Source organism: Lepidothrix coronata, unplaced genomic scaffold, assembly GCF_001604755.1.
Source record: "Lepidothrix coronata isolate B3197 unplaced genomic scaffold, Lepidothrix_coronata-1.0 Scaffold111, whole genome shotgun sequence".
NCBI classification, from domain to species: Eukaryota; Metazoa; Chordata; class Aves; order Passeriformes; family Pipridae; genus Lepidothrix; species Lepidothrix coronata.
Window position 1 is genome coordinate 1,715,859 of NW_016690291.1, and position 24,103 is coordinate 1,739,961.

At 36.3% G+C, this 24,103-nt stretch overlaps 1 protein-coding gene across 2 annotated transcripts in view; it reads left to right on the forward strand.

Annotated features, from left to right (window-relative positions):
- SLC2A9 (solute carrier family 2 member 9) overlaps positions 1–24,103 on the forward strand; it is an 85,287-nt gene that overhangs the window by 50,936 nt on the left and 10,248 nt on the right. For both annotated transcript variants that reach the window (XM_017824558.1, XM_017824557.1), the window contains exons 9-11: positions 1,434–1,535; positions 4,224–4,299; positions 22,275–22,402. In XM_017824558.1, the coding sequence (XP_017680047.1) occupies positions 1,434–1,535; positions 4,224–4,299; positions 22,275–22,402 (306 nt within the window). The remainder of the gene's footprint in view (positions 1–1,433; positions 1,536–4,223; positions 4,300–22,274; positions 22,403–24,103) is intronic.

Below are 24,103 nucleotides of genomic sequence, written 5' to 3' on the forward strand. Positions count from 1 at the left end.
GTGTAACAGTGCACATCTCTGGTGTGGAAGTTCAGCTCAGGGTACAAGGTGAACACATGTTGAAGCCTGTCCTAACATCTGATGGTCAACCCCACACTGAAGAAGTTCTTGCCACTTGAGGCAAGTCTCTCGGTGACTTTGTACTTTCCTCCAACACATTTCATCTCAATGCTCACAGGGGAATGGTGTGTCCTGTCTCCCAGAATTAAGGGTGTTAGTCCAGGTTTCATTTTAGTTGCTCATTTTATCTTTTGCTCAAAGGATATGTGGAAGATGGATTTCAGCCTATAGTAAATAATCATATGACAGTCATGTGAGTCTGACTCTACCTTATTTGAAATAGTACATTTTGGGCTTTGTAAAATTGTTTTATTTTTCTCATAAGAAAACAAACTGTAATTGTAATTTTAGTAATTATCAGCATGAAAATGACATCATCCATTATGACCTAAAATATGTATTAGCCTATTTTAATGAGTCAGACTAGCAAAGACAGTTTCATGTTACAGGTTTTCAAGCAATTCTTCATTTTGTTCTTCTCTATTCATATTTTTGACTTATATTCAAGTGTTAAATAGAAATTTAAAATGAACATGAGTGCACAAGTATCAGTGTTACAATCACTTGTCTGAGCAAAGTTTTCTTCTGGGTGGATTTCTTTGGTCTGGATATTCTAATTACACTATCTGTCTAAAATCATGACTCAAAAAATTCTAGTTTAATCAAAATTTAATCTATGCTAAAAAGCTTTAAGACTTAAATTTTAAATGTTTAATCTTAAATCCAGAGAGATATCAAAATTATGAAGCAGTCAAAATACAAAAGCAAGAGACTATCGTTTGCTTCAACATTGGCATTTAAAAATTACATATTGTAAGAATGTTATTATAGAAATTTGGTGCAAATTTGTAAGCCATTCAATCAATCTACAATTATTTATGGCTCGTAAAAAAAAATCAAACTTCATTTAGTTATCATCATATTAATTATTTTTATATGGCTAATGTACATCACTTGTTTTATTATTAAATTGTTGCTCAAAAAGGTAAATGTAGCAATAACTTTGAAATCTACTATGCTAATGGTGTTAAACATGAATTTACCCGTTGCACATTTTTCTATCTATATGGTTATATTTGTTCTGTAGTAGGAAATTTGGACATAACACAAATGCCAACTACTGCTTTGATGGTTTCCTTGTCTTTTCAGTGGTCTCAAATAAGGATGCCATGCTGGCTTGTGTTTTCAAAGAGGCTAAATTGTGTAAACATAATTGTGAGCACAATTACGAACATGTCATAGCTTATAAATAGTGTAAAACCAACTCTCATGCTTTTATTTTTAATCTTCACGTTTACTGGGAGAACATATCACATGATCCAAGTTCTTCAGTGCTTTATCAAGAAAGTCAAATGCCACCTTTTGTTTTCCAGGGCTTGGTTATTGAACGGCTTGGGCGCAGGCCTCTTCTCATTGGAGGTTTTGGGTTGATGGTTGTCTTCTTCTCTGTACTTACTGTCTCCCTGACTTTACAGGTAACGCTTCAGTCACTATATATTTTTACTCTCTCTTTGGCCTATTTTAAATATGCTTGGTACTGGTTGGCCTCGACATTCCTACATAAGTGAATCCTTTTAATCAGTTTGGCATAAGGATTGAACAGTCTCTTTTGCTAATTTATGAATCTCTTGACTTGAAAGTGCTATCATTAGTCATAGCAGCTTTTGCATTAAAAAGCAAGAGGGGCTTTCTCACATTCTGTCTCTTTAACTCAGAGATTTATTCATATTGTGAACTATTACGAAGACAATTTTACCCATAGTTGAGTAAATAGTTTTTACACATTCCATGAGTTTATCTTTGTGATTCACTCTCTCTGAGATTTCTTTCTTACTTTATATGTCATCACTATTTTAGGTTTGGATTTTTTTTTTCCAGTAGTGAAAAAATTTCATGTTTGCTATTTCTTCAAGTTACTTGTCTGTTATTTGTATAGGCAATATAAAGATTTAGCCTTTGGGGAACATTTGCACTTAGAAAAAAGAGGAGAATAGACTTTTTATCAGGGCCTGTTGTGATAGCACAAAGGGTAGTGATTTTAAACTAAAACAAGGCCAATTTAGATTAGTTATAAGGAAGAAGTGTTTTACAATGAGAGAGGGTCAAATGATGGAACAAGTTGTCCAGAGAGGTGATTGATGCCCCATCCCTGGAGACATTCAAGGTCAGGTTAGATGGGGCTCTGAACAACCTGATCTATTTGACAATGTCCCTGCTCATTGCAGTGGGTTTGGAACTAGGTGAGCTTGAAAAGTCCCTTCCAATCCAAATGATTCTATGACTATTTATTCTAAGTTCTCAGATCTTATTAGCACTCAATTCCCCAGCTGTTTCAAATGATCAGAGGAGGATTATTAAAACAGTTTAAATTCTACCCATGAGTAATTTTTCCTTTATTGGCTTCCATTTACATAACAATGCAGTTTGTTTCTCTTCCTGAGGACTTTTGAGAAGTAAAACTGGCATCTGCAATGGCATGGGTTTGAGTGGTCTTTCATCAAGTTGCTTTCCTGCTGTTATTGATACCTGTGTGATGCCATTAATCTGACTTTCAAATCTCCTTTCTTGTTCGAAGAGAGTCATTAAGTCAGTGTGACTGGCAGGTGTACACCACAACATTACAAAGCTTTTGTTTGACTTACCTGTACGTACAGCACAATAAAGCTTTACTTCACATACTGCAATCAGGACAGCCGTAAAACAGCTCTCCTCCAGAAGAGAGATGCTATTGCAAATCTTGTATGCTGAGTGAAAAATTCTCTTCTAGATCTTTTGAAACCTAGTTTGATGTGTGAAGACCTTCAGCTATTGTAAATCCATGAAGTCTGAATGGCTTTCAGTTTTACATCCTTTCATCCAAAGTGTCTCAATCTGTTAAGTATTAGAGATTTGCTTTGAACAAAAGACCAGGATACAAATAGGCTTGAGCCCAGAGGAATTTGTCTACTCTGTATTTGCACCTTCTCTTTCTCAGAGACCTTGGATTTCCTCCTAAACAAGAACTCCAGATTGTGTAATTTTGATAGATTTACAAACCTTTTGGTTAACGTTAATGCCTAGGAGACCATGTTTTCAACAGAACTAAAAGAATAACTCAGACTGGAAGAAAAACCACATCACAAAATGAGGGTCTTTACTGAAAAAAAAAAAATTAAAATGAATTTTTATTTATTTATTTTATAATTAATTCTCAATAAAATATTTTAGCAAGCATATTTTTACAGTGCCATACGAGGTGATATTTTCTGATAGTACAGTTACATGTATCTTAACCAACTTTTCAAAAATAGTAAAATTCTAATAAAAATATCATTCACACTTTACTGGGGAACAAACCTCTCCTGTCGGAGAGAGAAAGAAATGGGGATCCATGGTTTTTTCCCATCTTAATGGTATTAGAATCAGGCATACGTGATTAAGAAAAGTGTTCTGCTAACTCCATAGAAATTGCTCATCATGTTTCAGGTTCCTATCATTTAGAGGTCTGAATACAGAAAAATCTACTTAGAAGTAGAAGAAAGACTGCCTTGGGAGGAAAATAAGTGATGCTATTTACAGTTCCCTTAAAGAAGCATTTATAGTTTGTTCTGATTTTACCTCTACCTATTGTTTGCACACATGGCTCTCCTTGTCTGCAAAGTAAGATTATGGTTGAAAAATCCCTGGGCTGTGGCTTCCCCAGGGGCAAGGTTCAGATTCAGCTCTCACACCGTCTGACAGGGTGTCGTGTCTAGTCTTCAGCCCAGGCTTTGACTGGTGAACTTTGAAGCTCTATGGGCCATCGTAGTCGCTCTTTCTAAAAATGACTGAAATATCTGAGGAGGATGGAAGTGCTTAATCTGTTCGTTGGAAAGAAAACCTCTTTTCCAGATTGGCTTGAACTTTAGCACAAGAAGTTGCGAATTTTTAGAGTTCTGACTTCTGTGGTGCATGAGCTTGTCTAGTGTTTCTCTACAGGGATTCCACAGAGACCAAGATTTTTAATACAAGTCATTGAGTAAGGTCCTACAGAAATACTGTGATTTTCTAAAGTAACCCTAGACTAAATTCTGAAATAGATAAAGAATAATGGAAAACATTATCTGTGGTTTTCTAAAAAATATTTTTGTAAATATTTGTGACACATACAATATGCTTAACATGAATGTCTTTTATCTACCCAGAACACTGTGCATTGGCTTCCTTACCTCAGTATATTTTGCATCCTTGCAATCATTGCATCATTCTGCATTGGACCAGGTATGTCTTTATATATTTTTTCATGTTTCTTTGCACATCAAAGCACAGATATTTTTTCACTGGCATTATGTCAACAAATCACTTGTGTGGAATTTCACTTTACCCTTATCTGAATACTACAATGGGTCTAAGTCAATAAAAGATAGAAACACAAAGTGATAGGAGTATTCTTGACAAAAAAACCTGTACACATGTGTTCTCATTTAGGTGTCAGCATAATTGAGAATTAGGGCCTAAAAAATTAAAATCTTGACTCTTATTGTAGGATCACTGTGATTGTTCAAGATCTACAAAAACACTCAGACTGGAAGCTGTGTTTTATGTAAAAATTGTTGTGTTAGCACCTCAGTGCTGGTGGAATTCAAATGGGGCACTGGTGGAGAGGGAGGAAGGGAACAGCTGTGTGTGTGGTTCCTTTGTTCTCTTCCTTTTCAAAGACAAAGAAGCCCCAGGTGAGAGGGTTTACTCATATTCTCTTTAGGAATATGATAGAAAAGGTAGAAGTCCTTATAGTGGAGCTGCTTCTTTTCTGTCAGTTCTCTAGAGATTGTATGCATTTCAGAGCTGATACCCTCAGATAACTGCTTCTGTATGTTGTAGTGTGTTTATCAGAGCTACTTTCTCAGCTCAACTTTGATTACTTAGAGATGAGTAGAACTTTATAGACAATCTGGTACTCACAGGTTGTAATTTTGGTATTTCATTTTCTTTAACAACGAACATGTTTGTGGTATAAAAAATTGATAAAGCCAGACCTTCCTCAGAAATGTAGACTAAAAAGACAAGAGCAACAGTCAAATCTCAGCAAGGCCTTCTCTGACTGGATAGAGGAGAAAAAAAATTATACTGAGATGTCGTGGTTTTGGAATGGTATTCTCCAATTTAGTGTTCCCACTGAAATTACTCCAAACCATACATCACTTGCTCACTCCCTCCTTCCCCTCCCCTTCCCCTGCGGGATGGAGAGGAGAACTGGAGGCATAAAAGGTAAAGATTATGGGTTAAGATAAGAATAATTTACTGGAAACAGCAATGAGGTAAGAAAACGAATAATAACAGCAACAATACCAATGACAGAGGGTACAAGAGAGAGGCAAACAATTCACATGGAAACCCCCTGACGATACCCAACCACTCCCACTGCCATGCCCTTCCCCTGCCACTGGAAAATAACATCAGATGGTATAGAATAACCTCTGAGTCCTGGCCATGCCACTCCTGGCTACTACAGATATTAACTCTGTCTTGGCCAGACCCAGAACACGACAATATAAAGCACTGGAAGACTTCACTGAAGAAGGCCTTGAAATGTCTGCCCTTGGAGCTATTCAAAACTCAGCTGCACAAGTTCATGAGAAATTGCCCCTCCTAAGACCAGCTGAACTCCAGAAGTCTCTTCCAGCCTAATTTATCCTGGGATTCTAATTGAATCATATCTTTGGAAAACATATTTTAATAGAGATGCAAATACTTGTCTGAGTGTAGTATTTATCTAAATAATATTGCTCTAGCCTTCAGATACTTAAAGAGAATTGAATTCTGAAGTTATCAAATAACGAAATGTTAATGAAAATTATTTGCAGATAGATAAAGAAAAATGTAATCCAAATTCAACTGACATACAAACTAAGATGTCAAAACAGTGCTTAAATTTTCAAAGATTCTCTTATAAGTTGTCCTCCACAAAAAGGGGAAAAGTCAGCTGATTTTTAGGAATTTTTTCACAGTTGCTCAGCGGTAAACCAGAAAGTAAGACTTCTGTTCCCTTGAGTTCTCAGAGCTTTTTTCATGCACTATTTATTGCCTCTTTTTCTTTGTAAAGAGTTTGACACTAAACATTAATCAAATGTTTATACATTTTCACCACTGGAATGGTTTAATTGATTGTGGTTTATTTGGGGGAAGAAAGAGTTGCTGATGTTTAATGTGACTCTAATGAAACATTGTTGTCATTCTGTGGATCCTCTTTTGGAAAGCTCAGAAAAAAATATGCCGCTTTAGAGGAAAAATTGGGAGAAGACCAAGATATTCCTTTTCCCCTTGTTTTTGGGAAAAGAGTTTGTCACTAATTTCTGTGCAAAATACTGCTAAAATACTGAAAAAATATTGCCATCCCTTTGTCCTTACATATCTCAGTTTCAGCTACGTCCACTGTATTGCTGACATATATTTTGTAGACTGAGGTTGGTTTGGTTTTTTTTTTTAAGAATTCTGTGAAATAGAACTGTCCTTAAATTTTGAATACCATAAAAAATGTCAAATGCTGAATTGAAACTTCTTGAAAACTTCCCTTCTAGTGTTTTAAGTAGCTCAGACAGTTTAAGTGCACCTACTTGCAGCATCTAGTTTTGGGTTGTTTTTAAAAACTACAAATTAGAGTTTGAAACAAATTGTAGTTTTTTTCCATATTACAGATACATTCCACCTAGAACTTGCAGATTTGCAGATGTTTGTACGAGTTATGTTTTAAGCATAATGAAGATTATGTGTTACTCCTTCACCACACCGTTCTTCAACATGAATTCTGGTTTTCTTCATTTAACTTCTTTCCCTTTACTATTTTAGCAGACTTTAAAGTCAGATTTAAAAGGCAGGTTTATCTTCAGATTTAAATTCTCTGTTCTCTTTAGTGGGCCCTAGGAGATCTGAACTACTTTACTACCTCTTAGCTGGGCAACTTCCAGTATTAGCCACATTTAAAGATGGTTGAATGAGAAGAGAGCATTTTTTTTTTTCCGAACAAAGAAAATATTACCAAAAATGAGACTTCCACTTTCCATCCACTGCTTTTTGTAGCACAAGACATAACTTCAACATCTGAGTGCAATTACTGTGTCAAGTTTTGACCCCCCCATCCAAGACAGGAAATGCATCAGTAGCCTGTGGCAAGTCCATTGGAGAGTAACCAAAGCAGTGTCAGGACCCCTGTGAGAAGGGACCGGGTGAACTGGACTTGTTCAGCCTGGAGAAGAGACAGCTTTGGGGACATAAGAGCAGTGCCACTACCTATGGGAAGGGTGTTGCAACGCTGAAGTCAGTCTCCTGTTGCTGCGTGGTGAGATGCTCGAAGGCCAGAATGCACGTGTTGAAATGGGAAAGATTCAGTGAGGCTGTAAGAAAAAGCTTTTTGCTTATAGGCAGTCAAGCAAGCTACTGAGGACATTGAGTCTTTAATTACTACACAAAGATCAAAACTGAGTAGTTAGTACTTCTGCTTTTTTCCAGTGCAGTGGCTGTAGGAAAGTGTCTAGAGTAAAACAGAAACAGGGCAAGTAGGTGAGACACTTTTCCAGAACCAGAGCACATCTTTTTCAGTTTAGGGTCTTCCTGAGTCATAGCTTCTAACATTTTCATAGTCTTCCATGGATTTGTTAATTCTCTGTCTGAAACTGCAAAATTTCAGCATTTCTTGACAAAGAAAATTACATGTTGATCACCTCTCATGCTCATGTCCTTTGTTGTTCTTTGTGTGATGCCCTCTGGGTCTTGCAGAAACAGAGAAACTTATCCCTTTTCCCCCTCTCCAACTTTCTTGTGATCTTGTAGACTTTTACTTTGTCACCCAGATTTTTCTGGACTGAATAGCTATTTCTTATTGCCACTTTCTCAGCGATATTTTATGACACCCCTTTAGCAGGAAAATTTCACACTTCAATATCTAGTATTCTTTTGTAGCACTTTGGTAGCTTAATGAGACAAGATTCAAGTTCAGGAATAACTTTCCCACCTTTCTGTTCAGTAAAAGGGTTTTTGCCTAAGAGAATTAAAGCATGTTCTTTATTATAAATCTGCATATTTTATATATATTTAGCTTTTTGTAGAAGTTTTGCCATTTGTTTGTATTGGTTAAACAGGTACTATTGTCATGGTGTAACTAATGCTCAGTATCTTAATTCCACCTGTAGTTACTCAGAGCATTTCAGCATTCTTCAGAGTAAAAACACAAGGTTTGTAATTACATAGGTACAGAACTTAAGCAAGGATGAATTTAGTTTGTGTTCATTGAGTTATTGGTGCTTGGAAGAATTATCTCATCTGAAGATGGTAAATAACATGAGGAACCGAGTTTATAAAAATACTGCTCTAACTTTCTAGAGCATAAAATTGCTTTTAAAAGTACAACATTTTCTCTCCTGTTAGAAGATCTGATACCTTCTCCATAGTTTACGTCTTGTGTGGTCTTCCACTTTCTGATAGCATACGAATGACTCCCATCTGCTCCTGTAAAGCTAGGGTCAGCTGTTACTATAAACTGTGGAGAGGGTTTATTTGTTTCACTTTTCTGAACTCGGCTTTTCAGCTTGCAGATATTTTTGAGGACTGAAACAGTAATGTTAGCAACAGGTATGTTCAGGCATGCATGTGGTTCAGTAAATTAAAATTAAAGGGACCCCTATGTTCAAGATAATCAATCCGTGATCTGACAGAAAAATACTCTTCAAAATTGCTTATTGTTTTATAGATTAGGAAGCCATGCTGGTCAGACAGTCACTTCATTGTGCCTATTTCATTAATTATATACAAGTGAAGATATTGGTTTGCAGAGAAATATACTGCTTTCCAGTATTACTTTTGACTATGAGAAAAGGTTATTAAATAATTTCAAGTTTTCCTTTCTGTAAAATGGCAGAAGCTTCATGGAAATGTTTTTTCTTGGTCTCACAGTTGACCTGAAATAAATATAGGATATGTTTCAGCTGAAGAATTGTCATCCAACAAAGAATAAATAGAAAGAACTGAGAGTGTTGGTTCTAGCTCCTAAGGATACAACAAACAAAAAAAACAAAAAAAAAAAAAATAGAGAAAACAAATAAAAGAAAAATAGTAAGAGAACATTTTCCATTTCTCCAAAGAGTATATGTGTTGTTCAGGTTAGGCATCACGAGCAAATACATTGATTTGTAATGCCCTTACTGAGTGGGTAACAATATGCAGCTCCTTGGAAATTTGGATAGTGATAGACAGGCTTAGGTACATGTGAAATGTCTTCTTTATTTAACTTTGCCTTAGACAATATTTAAGGAAAAAGGAAAACCTAAAATTTATCGCCACTTTCTCAGTTCAATTTGTGTGGCTGTCTCTTCGTGGACACTGAACACTGTCATGTTAAACTGTGCCTGCAGAATCAATCTCTTTCTGGAAAGCAACTCTATATACTGACTTAAACAGAAAAAAGAGAGAAGGTTATGCTTATTTTTAGTTGTTATCTTGAATTCCCCATTCACCCACTGTGCCTTTGCAACAGTTGCTGTGCCAACAAGTGATTTTTAATTTTTCTGGGAGAATTGAAAAATGTGCATTGTAGTTTTACAAAAGCTGCTGCAGATTGGCCCCTTTTATCTACCAGCCAAATAGTTTAAAACAAACAAATAAACAAAAACAAATGAACCCTCCTCTCTGACCGAGAATGTGTGCAATCCAGTTTCCTGATTTGCCTGCAGGGATGTGACCCCACCTGTCAGTGAGTCTGTTATGCATTTTGAGATGAGGCACTTGCAGTCCTTGTTTTAGATGTTTTTTTCCAATTTGTATAAAACAACTGAATGTTCATTCTCTGAACCAGAGAATGTTTTTTCTGCCATGTGTCAAGATGTGCCAGATGGTGGAACATGTGGAGAAAACAACCCCATCAACTGACTAACTGGGGATTACAGCAACGTTGGCATGGACTTCTAGATAACCTTCTTAGTGAAGCAAGCATAACAAAAACACAGTCAAGGCCTTGAAAACTTGAAAACTTGGCATAAAGCATTTCCATGCATTATCTTTGTATGAAGAGATTTATTGATATTTCTTTCTTAGAAGCATATGCTGTTTAAGTCTAACACCTTTCTATGGAGTTTTGATAAAGGGACAAGGCACTTCTGTGGAGAAGGGAAGGAAACCAGGGTGAGGGAGGCTAGGTATGATGACTGTCTTTAACTAAATAGAAAGATGGGAAGAGGTGGACTGTTTCAATAAAATACCTTGCTTTGAAGTAATTTTCTTTTAACAGTTTATTTCAGAAATTGAATAAGTACTGTTGCTTTCAAATCTTTTCACATTTTCTGGCCCTGGTAAACATGGTGAACTAGAGCACTGGACTTATTTTATCATTGGAAATAAGCAGAAATAACACTCAACCCTATTGTGGCAGTAAGATCTGTAAAAAATGTTTGTGCAGCACAAGTGTGTTGCCAACTCTTCAACCACTGTAGCTGAGAGGGAGGTCACCCACATATGTGCACAGCAAAGTTTCCAGCAATGTTCCTTCTTTCATCAAACATTCCCCAAGAGTTTCTTGGAGTCTTCTGGAAGGAAAAAAAATCAGCTTTTATTACAACAAGCCGTAACACTCAGGGAAATTCCAGAAATCTGAGGATATGCTTTTATATCCATTGTCTGATCATGGTAACTCAAGCCATCTTTGTCCTGGAAATTTGTGTTATTTTGGTGGCAATTCAAGTTTGAGATCAATGATTTTGTTGAAATCTGACTCAAGTGTTTCACATTTTGCCCATTTCTAGTAATGGGACATATGTATCTGTATGAGTTGGAGAGGAAAAGAGGCTTGGAGACTCAGAACAGGGTAAGAATTTAAGAGTGTCTGAAAATGCCAGTTATCTAAGAGAGAATATAAGAATAACACCTCTAAGTATCACGTGGAAGTCTTCCTTATAGCTATTTATATTTTATCTAAGTAATTTGAAAGATTTTTCTTTTTATATTAACACTGTACACATTCTTGCACATGTTTTCTCAGACCTAATACATCATATTGTCATGCATTGTCTCTCTGTACTGTAATGTGAAAAATGCTCATTGCATTGTCATGTATCATGTCACCATTTTTGAGATGATGACTTAGAGCTGAATGTTGGAGCACAAAACTGTTCATGCAGTAGTTAGCACAGAAAAGCTGCAAAGAAGGGCTACCATGAAGGTGAAGAAAATAGATTTTTATAGGAAAAGATAGAGAATAACTTCATAGTGTCTAAAAGAAAAGGCTGAAAATATTATTTCTGTTTCTAAGTACATGGGCAAAAGGGAAAACAACACTGAGAAGGGAGAATAATCTGAAGGCAAATATTGCTACAAAAAATAACAACAAAGACCCAAACTTAAATGCTAGCTGGCCATGAATAAATTTAGAATGGAAATTGGAAAAAAACTCCTAGCTGCTACAGGAGACAAGTTCTGTATCAGCTCCTCAATGGAAAGAGCAAAATGAGACTTGAAACAAACATATTTTATAAATTAAATACTGTCTGAAACAGCTGAGGATTGGATTTGAACCACATGACCTAATCTGATCCTAGATTCCTTTATTTTTGAAGTCCCGTGTTCTTCATTTATCTGTGAGATGCTTGATCCTCTCTATAAAGTCTTACTCTGTTTCCATTGTCTGAAAGCCCACGATGTCTGCAGAGATGTGCAGGTGGCCAGAGAGATTTTCTAGATGGTCATTGCATAAAGCAGATCATCATCTGACTTCATTTCTATCACTAGCTGCTATTTTTACATCACTGGCACTAGAGTAAGAAGAAAGCAGGAGTCTCTGGTTAAGTGGTTTCAGGTATTCTGACTTTTCTATCTTATGCCATGTAACATCTTAGACGTAGTTATTCTGGTCTCAAATCCTGTAGAATTCCTGCTGAGTTCAGTGGGACATGGCTAAGGCTGAATTATGTGTGATCAAACTTGAGTCTGTGTGATTTTGTCTTGATTTCTACTTTTAAAATAGGTTTCTATTTAGGGTTGACAAAATCAGATCAGTGGTATGTTTCCAGTCACACTCTGATCATAAGAAAGGGAAATCAATAAAATTCACACTCAGATGGAATTTGAAAAAAAGTAATTTTATGGTAGCAAGATCTTTATTTTTTGATTGTTGTTTTTTATAGCAATTGTATTTTCAGACACATCTCAAAAACCTTAACAAACCAGGCCATTCCAGAAAAATATTCCACTTACGTTTGTCTCTTTTTTTTTAGAGTTTTATCCTATAATGGAGTTTTATAATATTTGTCATGGCTTATGGAATGTGAGTGAAGCCTTCCCTAGCACAGCTGAAAAAAATAGAGACATAATAATAGTATATCCAGCATGTTAAATTGACATTATAAATTAAACAAAACTTAGAGGAAATCATTGTTGTGCCCCGAGGTGTATCAAAGATATTTTGGTATTTAAAGTTTAAATCAGTCTGTGCTCTTGCCCTGAATGCCAGCGTGCAGCTGTATTGACAGCAGAGCTGTTGTGATAAAAGGGTCACTTTGAAAGTCATGAGGTTTGTTCAATCTGAAATGTCATGAGTGAAGAAAATAAAAATCAGCTCTTGGATGTGAAACACAAACAGAGGTGTGATAGCACACATGTAGACATAAAAGTACTGAAATGAAAGGCGGCGTTGGTATTACTGCCTGAAACAGGCATTTACAGAAGCTTTGTGTGAAGTTTTAGTTTCTCCACTTAGAGATGTAAGAATTTCTAATGCTCATGGCCTCCCACAGAGGCATTATGCTAGTCCACTTTGAGAAAGAGTTTGAGCTTGCTTGAGTTAAAAAACCCCCACCTTTTTGTAACAGAAAAGTCTATGATGTTAAAAAGAAACAAACCCATGTTGCTCTATATTTAATTAAAAAGTAGTAGATTTGAAAGGTTAATTTTCAAAATTTATTTTATTCTCTAAACAAGAAGCCTTTACAATCTTTCCAGCAGACAAACATCCTCTGATAGTGCCAAGTGGTTCCTGCATCGGATATGGAGAGTATTTTTGTAGAAATACCCTTTAGTTTTTCACAGGTATTTAGGAAAATGTTTGGTTTGTTGACAGTTGTACGGTTTTTGTGGACACAACAGTAGATTTAAAATATGCCATTCTAAAATCAGTTAAATACTCCAAATGTGAGTTACAACTCAGCTCAGGAACTTGTAATAAACTGAAGACAGCACATACTCATCTCAGTCGAAGATTGGCTGAGGGAACTCCGGCCCCATTCCCAGCCCTATTGTGACTCTGTTGCTGCAGACTGCCATCCATCCAATGCAAGTATCCCTAGGACTGGTGTTTTAGCCTCCCAGCTGCCAGCCATCATGGCCTGCCATATTAATGCCATTGTCTTAATCTGTGTGGACTGTGAAGCACAGCCACAGGAGGCCTGATTTACCTTTCCTTTCCTTTCCTGGTTTTCTCTAGCAATAGAAAAAGCTTCTGCCTACGCATGGGGGCAGAAGTATTTTCAAATACTTCTATTGAGTCAAGTAGTTGAGAATTTCCCTTTTGATTACCTTTGAGGGAACAAACTGAGTTTTGGGGTTGTTAAGAAATAAAACTAGAATTGCTTTAAATCTGGCCACATCTTCATTGATTATTTTTTATTTTTTTTTGAGGGGGAGGATAGCATGACCCTTGAATATATTAAATACAGCATCACTCAACATATATTTTGGGGTTAATACCTGTTTTATATTTTGTTTGAATTCTTCTCCAAGAGCAGCATAGAGTAAATGTGTAACTTTTAACAGTTCTGTAGCAGAGGTGTTTTCAATTATTTATAATTAGTGGCAGTTCTAAGGAAAAATTAACCCCGGGTATTTGAAAGGTAATTGTATCTGTTGGATAAAGGAATTGCTGGAGGTGACACCTGGAGTTCTTAGCAGCAGGAAAACTTACAAACTTTATCCCTCTAACAATAGATTCCACAAATTATCTTAATTGAAGCTTTCAAAATGTGAATGCTTTGACACTTGACAGTGCTCCTCCTACCAGAACTAGCAGCTTTTCCTGAATAATCATGTATTACTTGCTGATGGCTCACAACTGAAGAAATTTACTGCTGAAAAAATGCACCCATGTGTTTTAAATCTTCATGTAACCATGAAAAATTAATTTATTCTGAAGCTGTGTAAGTGACCTAGGTACATTATTCAGATTAATGGGGATTGGATATGGAAAGCCTAGTAAAAGAAAATATACTGCTTCTTCTGTGAATTAGTATAAAATATTTATACTTACAAAAGTGCAAACTAATAAATTTATAGAACAGGAGATGTAGAACTAATGAATGTAAGACAATAAAAATATTTTATTTTCCTTATGCCCAGGCATCGTGCACAGCAAAGAAAAGTTCTCTGTTTGTCTCATCTGTTTCTGGTTAAGCTCCATGGCTGCAATCTAAATGCAAAAGTTTATTAGTTTTATGTTGCAATTAAAGTTGGTCTAGGGTCTATACAGTGTTTCTTGGTAGCCAACATACTGCATAGAAAGCTAAATAAGTAAGAGACCAGTAAGAGACTTCCAGAGCAAAAAATAGGTCAGAAGGACAACTGCATGACCAAGGGTGGTCAGATGGTGTCAGTTTGACCGAGTAAGCAGTTGTTTTCTTTGAATCTCCAGATGTTATCTGTCCTACTCCAGAAACTTCACTTTTTTGGGAACACTGTTATGCCTTTGGATACTTCTTTCTGAGTTTCATCAGAAAGAAGGCTTATATCTTTTCACAGGAAGACTGTCACTTTCTTTCTTCAAGCTGGTACTTCTAATCAAAGGGCTTCTTATGACTCACCTCATTTTCCTTTTGTTTGGTAGCAAATAGATACTGCTATTTGCTAAATTTGTTTTGGTTATCAGCCACAGTAAGGAAAATAAAATATTTTTATTTGTCCTACATTCATTAGTTCTACATCTACTTCTTTTCATACCCTGTCTACCACCTTGTGGCAGCAGCCAGATTCTTTAATTACTGGCATTTCAGGCCATGTGTCCTAAAAACTTCCAACAGTTTCCAGAAATCATAAACAAAAAATGAAGACATGGTCTGTTCCCCATCTTAAACAGGAGAAGGACAGGGAGAACTCTTCAGTCCCGGCTTCTCTGAAAATTTTGTCCACTATTTTTACTCTTGGGGCCCTTCAGGATGAGTGCAGCTACACAATGACATAAACTGTGCACTGCTAGTATGATTGATTTGTTTGTTAAAATATTTCATGAGGAAAACCTGACATGCCACACTGAGTTTTCAAGACTGTTTTAGCTTTCATAGGCTCACAATCACTAGCATTCTGTACTAATGGACTGTCAACCTGAATTGCTGACAGGGAAATCACATCTGATGGCTTTTTATTTCTTTCAGAAGATTATTGTAGAACTAATAAGCCTAGACTAGATAAGGGTTGGGATTTTTCCTTCTTTTCAGTCCTGACATAGGGATGCAACTGTATGAATATTTCTCTTACCTAGGACTGAACACACTTGTGAGTCTTTAATTCAGGCATTTCCACAACACTGCCATCTCTGTAGTGGGAGAATACATATGGGACACTTCTGTGCTATTATTGAAGTAAAAACTCTCATCGTGGTACTTGTCATTGAGATAATTGTTTTTAATAATGCAATATGAACAGAAATCATGTTAATCATTATCGTTACTGAGAGTAACTATAAATTTAATTCTGTCATGAAGACTCATAGCTCAGTAAAAATTTTTTCCTCACATTCGGATAGAAGAACAGAAAGCTGGGCTGTAATTAGGGTTGTGATGTGATGAAGTGAGTCTGAAAATATAGCAGAAATGTTTAAAAGACTATTTACATGTAGTTACAAGTTGAGTGTATTTATAATTGTATTTTATTCTTCAGTAGCTAAGCCAAATTATAATTGCAAAGCAAAAAGAAATGTTGCTAAGTACCACAACAGAAATTTAATTCTGATGTTCAGTTTCTACAAACAAAAGCCAACACAAAAATAATCAAACAGCAACAATAAAAAACAAACAAACAAACAAAAAATTTAACCAAATACCCCAATAGATTGAAAGTGTTACCAAAACAACAAAAAAAGAATGTATTCATTTTGTCCAAAATTTGGTAGAATGGCCTAAGCACTGCTGGTTTTTCTTACAATAAAAAAGGCAAAAGAGGAAAAGCTATGAAAAATTAAATACATTCCTCAGGCTTCCAGGAAACAGCTGTATTTAAAATGGAATTGTTATAGGTCATGTAAAAAGCAGTATCTTAAAAGTACTGAAATTGTTTGGGTTCACCAGTTATTCAGTAAATATTTTGCCTTCACTGAACAGATTTTCAGAGAAAAATGATTCAGTCAGTAAAGGACTGCTCATAAAATTCTGCTTCAGAGCACTGACTTATGGAAATAAAAAATATAGGAAAATGCACTAGTTAGTATTCAAGAGGACAAGAATTTCACTGAAGAGGAAATTATCATATGGTTCAGATAAGTGTATTCTTGTGTCATTTGCATTACAAAGTTGCAGGGAATATCTGCAGTAGAAATAGTTGCCTAATGGACCTAGAAAGAATGTTGTGTGGTTTTTTTATGTAATACCCTTGTTGTATTTCAACCATTTTAGTGTGAATTACCTGAGAACAAAGAAATAACATTTTTGCTAATGATTTTATGACAGAGCATATCAATATTTTTGGTTTGCATAATTGCTTATTTTGTTTTTTTAATTTACCCTGAATGATATTGGGTTGCTTTGCAGTAACAAAGTTCAGAATACCTCCAATCCTTCTATATGCTGTTAGAATAACAGGTTTTATAGATGCTAAACCAAAGGGCAGTTAATCAATGCAATAAGTCTTTCACACAATATTGTATTAAAAATATTTTAATAATTATAGGTACTAATTATTATATTATTGGGTTTTCCAAGATTTTGTATTATTTGTGTGTTTTAATTTGATCTTATGGTTTGTACTTTTGGTTTGCTATAGACTGACACAGCTTTAAATGTTCTTTATCCAAGCAGCCTTTAAGGCAGAAAAGATTCAAATCAATGTGGTTAATGAACTATACCTTTTCCACGAGCAAAGTGCCTGTTTTGCTTAATTCTCCTGTGGAGAAGAGCTAAAGAGAGATAGCAGAGTCTATAGTGTGAAGCTGTGACTCAGTACATGTCTATCACACCTTCTGCTCCCAGTTCTCAGCGGGATTAGCTGGGCAATACAGTTGTCATATCTGACTAATGTTGTGATTTGGTGGCGTATTATTCTATCAAATACAAAGTACAAGTTAAAATAATCTCAACAGGTGACAGAACACCTCTATAAAGACTGAGACACGCATTTTGCAAAATTCTTCTCCTATCTTTAGACCCACAGAGATGTAAGAAAATCAGTAGTTGCATTGCATCCCTCACTGGCAGTATTCCTGCAGCATATTTTCCTATGGGATTTGACATGGACTTTTGGGGAGTTTGTTCGTTGGTTGGGTTGGGGTTTTTTTTGTTTGTTTGGGGTTTTTTAATAGCTAGGCTCTGGCTGGAAACTAACAGCCTTTTGCTCTTTCACTGAAGAATATTGAGTTGTTTTTCCAGCAGTTATCTTCCAGGATTTTTGCCTCACTTCCATTGCTTCTTTCCCACAGTTGCACTCTAGAGAGCCCTTACAAATAGCAAAACCTTTAATTGAGACTACTTTATCTTCCAACCCTATTAGGATATACCAGCCTTCCCTGCATGCCTTGCCTTGCAGACAAAAGCCATTTTGCTTGATCATATCTAGAGCTGCACAGACTTATTTTTCCCCCAAAAAACATCGGGGGGAACGTTGTTGCAAAGTAGTTGTCTGTTTTCTCGAAACATCTCCCTTTGAAGATTCCTCTCAAAGCATGGAATTGGAAGGTCTGGGGGCTCTTGCTCTAATCAGACTCTTGGGATTCCCAGACTCCTTCCTGTATGGGCAGGATTTGGGGTGCTGAGTCGTGCAGGGGGTCACAAGGCTGGGTGGCCGTGGGTGGTCCTGCTGGTGGGACTGGACGCCCTCTGGCTGCCACTGCCTGAACACACAGAGGTTTGTCTTGGGTGGGTATTGAAAGATGAGCTGCTAGCTCAGGGATAGAGTTCCGTTCTCCTTATTGGTTCTTAGAGCACAAAGTTTCCAGCACCTTTAGAGGTGTTTTACCACTGTGATAAATCTCCTTGGTTTGTATTAGGCATTTATTCTTTTAATGGTCTCCTTTCATAAATCATATATATAACCATAACTTCAATTTCCACTTAGGTACTAGATAAAAATAGAATGAGGAGTTCAGCATTTTCCTTCCTTTTTCATGCTTTCTGTTTTCAGATTTTTGCACTGATTCATGTAACTTCTGCTAAGCAGTATTTATTTGTAAATGCTCACTGAACAAAACGGTAAATATGTGTACTTAATTCTTCGTAAGAAAATACGTTGATACTTTTGTAAATTTAAATAATATTTGAAAATCTGTAGTATGGATACCAAGAATATTTTTTTTGCTCTAACATTCCAAATTCATACATAAAGAATTGCTCTAACATTCCAAATTCATACATACATAGAGAGCTTGGATTTTTACCAGTACATGACACTGATTCTATGTCACTAGACTAATTACAAAGAGAAACTAATAAAATACACAGATTCAGAAGTATTTATTCATGTCTAATTGTGTCATGTGCTTAATCTCCTTTCATTAAACAGTTTATTGATATACAAGTCCTGCAATAAGACATTTGTAGTTTCCAATAGATGTAGTTTGCTAACAGGTATAACAATCTTTCTTTACTGCCACTGCTCTATGTTAAGATCTTCTTCCATTATATTCTCTGCAATGCTGAAAAGAACAAAGTATTAGAAATTAATCACTATAATTATGGGGTCAATGCATCCTCTTCAAATTCTTGTTTGGAAGCTACCTTGCTGAAAAACTCCTACAGGAAATCTTAATACACAGTTTTGTTTCTGTGATCAGAGCTAAAATAAAGCTAAAATTGTTTGGAAAGCCTTCCAGAGGAAATGCCAATGCCAGGTTCATCCTCCGTGAGAAAGATCGTCAGGTAGCTTTTTCGGTGAATTATTTCACCCACATTCAAATACACATTAAAGCTGCAAAACTCATGAAAAAGTGTTTAAAGACTGTTCCAAAAATACAGTGGTTTGGTTGGATTGCTTTTGGCAGTGGTTTCCAAGCATCCATGTTTGAACACAGGCCAGTACAGACCCATCTGGCCTAGTGATTATACAGGGTGCCTTGCACAGAGACTGACTCTGTAAGGAGTGGTTGGTAAGATGCCATAATATTGTGATTTCTGCAGCCCAGATCCAACTTATGCACTCAAAGCATAACAGAGCTTCTTTCGACCCCATGCACTCAGATTTGTATCTCAAAGAACAGTAAGTTCCAGGAGGAAGGAAGACCTTGAGCACATCTCTGACAGGCTGAAATGGCTGAGCATGGAATCCTGGGGCTGTAGGCTCAGCTATCTCAGGTGCCTTCACTGGCTGTATCTTTCCTTCAGCTCATCCAAATTTCATTTTCCACTTCACTCAGTTGCAGAGTGTGTTCTTCACAGTGGTATGGTCCTTGGCAGGCATTCACATGCCCTCCTCTTCATCCTCCTAAGGTCAAGTCTGTACTCTTCCAGGTGTATAGCAATATACAGCAATGGCCTGGCTTTGTCCAGTTTCTCACATTTCTAGACCTGACCTGTCTTTCACATAACTCAAGTATTGCTTTTCAGGCTCCTTGGTTCATCCATGTGACCTTTTTAAGTCATCCCTACACAGAAACTGACTTCCTCTATTTTGTGATGCTGTGGATAGGCCTGTCTATGCCATGAGAAACTCAGAAGGTCTGTCTGTGCCAGCCTTCCCATTCCTCCACAGAACTTTTGAAAGTTAGTGATGATTAATATGTTCTTAGAAATTACACTGGAATTTCAAGGAACCTTTTCAAGGACCCTTTTCCAAGATAGTGCCCATGCATTTTCATTTCCATAATATTTATGCTTTCTGATAAGTTTCTGTTCTTTTGTACTTTTCTTTTTTTTTTTTTCTGCCTCTGGCTTTTTTCCTCTCTTGTACAATGTGTATTTTTCCAACTGCATTTTCCAACAGCATTTTTTATTATACTGACAAGAACAGCAACACCTTTGTAGATTGTCCTACAGCAAAGGCATGACAGAATAAATGATCATAAATAAGTCATCTTACATGATTTCTGTGTTTCTAGTCCTTCAGTTCCTCTCAGCAAGGGATAAGGGTCCTGGAAAACTGCTACCACATGGCATTTGAGACCTAAAGCAGATGCTGACAGAACATGTGTGACTGCTGCCATTTGAATCAAATCCCAAGTATATGATAGGATGGCCAGTGGAAGCCATCAAGGATTGCTAGACCAAACGTTGCTTGAATTTTGTTCAGTTATGCATGTTCAGCTGCTTATTCTACATGTTCAGACTGCTGCTGGGAGAGGTTAATTTTTTTAGTCACAGAATTCTGATACTACGTATGTCTTGTAGAAAGACACAAAGCTGCAGTTTGGAAGGCTTAAACTATCCATATTTCAGTTTCCTCTGTATAAAGTAGGAGTAAATACATTTGTTTGCTCTCTACTTTTTTGGTGTAATCTGTACTGGCAGTCTTTGGGACAGAAAGTTCAGTTGAAGCTTTTTCTAATACTTTATATATGTTCTCACAAAAAGTCACATTAGCTCATGAGAGAGAACAGCTGTTTGCTGCATCACATTGCCTTTCTTTTATGCACATATTCATGGTCTCTGCATCTGAAAGATCTGGAATGAAAGAATATCTGATAACGTGTCATCTTCACGTCATGTTACGTGTTTATAAGTGCCCATCTCACACTGATCGTAGGACAGCTTCTGGTGTGTGTGTTTAAGCTCAGTGCCACAGAGCACAAGGGGCAATGCATTGCTATAATGCACTTAGAGATGTATTCACATATGTGCAAGAGTAAGGGCTGTGTAAAAGATGAGCATATAGATCAAGCAAGGACATGCAAGGAGAAGAACCAGTGGTTGGATAAGTCTTTGGTGGTGTTTTCATTGTAATTCATATATGTTTTGTAAATCAGGATTGTTACAGAGGTTTTTGAAAGTAAATGCTTCTATAAGTATATTTTTGATTGTTCACACTAACTTGTTAAAATGCTTAAAACAGAGAAAGGACTTACATAGTACATGTGTACATGGATTTTTCCTACAAAGCTAAATGGTGAGACAGGTAATACCAGCACACATGAGGAGGCAGAAACTGGTAGAGGCAGAATACTGATGTTACTAGGTTTACAGTTCTACAAACCGTAGTGAGACAATTCTGCAAGTAGATACATGTTAATATGTATCTACTGAAATATGTAGCCAATCAGCAAATACAATCCATGTTTTATTCTCTAAAAATAGAAATATTTCTATTGAAATATCCAGTGGGAATGAAAGAAGACAAAGATCATAAATTGAGACTTCCATCTACTAGACAGCTACTCCCTAGGGGTTACTGTCAGGCCAGCAATATGCCAGTGCTGTACAAAATAGTCCACTGCCTAAGTGGAAGGAAACATGAGTGACAAATGTGGTATTAAGCTGAGCTTGTTATTATGGAGGTCAGAGTCCTTGGCTGATGGGAGAAACAGACCTTGCCAGAAGTGCCAGCAGTGTATCTTAGTAGGAGAATGTATTAAATAAGCATCAATGACAAGTACACTCAGAGAGAGGCAAATGTTTTGTCTTTTTTATTGCTGAAATAAAATGGGTAATAATTGTTAAAAAAATACTGTTTAGTTTCTTTGGAGCCATCTTCCCAATTGTTAAGGTCTAAAAGTATTTTGGAGTATTTCTGAATTTTCAGAATTTCAAGCATTTTAGTAGAAACAGGCATTCTTATTTTTACTAAACAGCAGGTCACATAGTACTCTGGAAGCAGTTGTGTGGATTCACTGCTCTGTTACCTGCTTGCCATCCCTGAAAAGAATGTAAAACATGAGATGTTATGGCATGAAAGAGAGAAGTGTTACTTCTCTGAAATATGATTTTGACAAATCAGATGTTACTGTCTCAGAAGCCCCTGCATACACCTGAGCAGAGAGCTGCAGAGCAATGCTGGTCACGGGGGTGTGCAACACGGAGCACATTCATCTCTGTAAGTCAAACTGCTGATGGCAGGGGGAGTTTACTAAAACCACTGTATTGTTGGACTCTGTGTTTCAGGTGGCATTCCATTTGTCCTCACTGGAGAGTTTTTCCAGCAGTCCCAGAGGCCAGCTGCATTCATGATAGCTGGAACAGTCAACTGGCTCTCCAACTTCGCAGTTGGACTGCTCTTCCCTTTCATTCAGGTACTCAACACTCCCTTCTTGTCCTGCTAATCCTACCTGACAGATCACCTGGTGAGAACTGTTTAAAAAGACCCTCAGTAAATTCAAATAAAAAGGAAAACTACATTCTCTGTGCATATTAAAGCTTTTTGAATGATTTTGCATCCAAATGAAGTAGCCTTGGGGAATTTATCATTATGTGTCATAAAAATATCCTATTTTGTGATTACAAAATTAACCAGTTTATTTTTAATGAAGGTAAATTATATTTCTGGCTTGAAGGGGTTTTTCTGTTTTTTTGGTCTTTAGAACATAAAAAAGAGAAAAAGTTTAGAATTTGCACCTTGAGATGAAAGCAGTGTTACTCAGACTTTGATTTTAAAGCTTTTTCACAAGATCAAACTAGAACGTCTTCTCTTTCCTGAGCTTTCCCTTTTTTCTATTTCAGTCAACCTTATTCTCAAAATTCAATTTATGAGTCACCTGTTTCTTTACAGAAAGGTAATATCCTCTTCTTTACAGCAAGGCAATATCCTCTTCTTAGCTCACTTTATAAATCTAAACCAGGAAAAAAACCCTTCAAAATTCATTCACAGAATGAATGCCTAATCCTGTCTAAGTATTTAAATACTAACCTGATTGCTTGAGAAACAGCAGCCATTTTTTTTGATCATTGGTGTCCTTCCACAAAATTATCAAAAATGTTTGAGAAACAAATCTGTTAACTTTAGAGTTACTAAAAAAATCAACCAGTAGTTACTTCTCCAAATGTCACCAATTAACGAATTTGAATGCCTAGATTTTTGCCCTTCAACCATCTGTAGATAAATATAATAAAACTGTGCCTTGAATCATACATTAAAATGTACAGACAATATTGAAAAGCTAGTATACAGATAAATTTTTGACAAATAAAAAAAAAAAATAAAAGAAATTAAATGTAGCTACTTTTCCAGCCCTCATAACTACCTATCTGAGGTGCTGAGGTTTGACCAGGGACACTTGATAAATCAGAAATTAGAATGTATGTATATAGGTGCAATGAGCTGAAGCAGGCAGAGGGGACATCAGCAGAAAAGTGTAATCTAAAAGTCTGGAAAACCTCTGGTGCAATAGAATAGGCTTGTGATAAACTAGTACTCTTCATTAATGGTAAATTTGGAGGGACAGATTTCTGTAATCCAATGGTGTAGTGGGACCATAAATTAATTACATGTTATCTAGAAAGAGGTTCTGTTCACTTTTTGTAGTGTATTGCATAAATACAAAGGTTTACTAAACAGTAATAATTAAATAATTTCACGTGTTATTTTCATTACATGCTGATGTATTCTTATCTTATATTCCAGGTTGTTCCATTAGATTCTTAGTCATTATACTTGTTTCAGGAGGCTCTGCTGTACTTCTGCTCTATTTCTTCCTTATTTTTACACTTGATATTTTCCTTCTCATGCCTCGAGTGTCATTTACTCAGCAAGATTGTCTTTTGGTTTTCTTTATTATTTCCTTACTGTATAATAATATCCCTTGACTTTTTTATTATGCAGTATAAGAATTTGAATAACAAGAGTGTTCACAGAAGCCTATGCATAGATTCCCTCAGCCAAGCTATTTTAAACTTTTTCAAATACATCAGATGTTTAAATTAACTACAGTGCCCCCATATTAAGGTAAATGGCTAAAGTTCCCCTCAAAGATGAGAAAATGAAATGTAGGCTATCA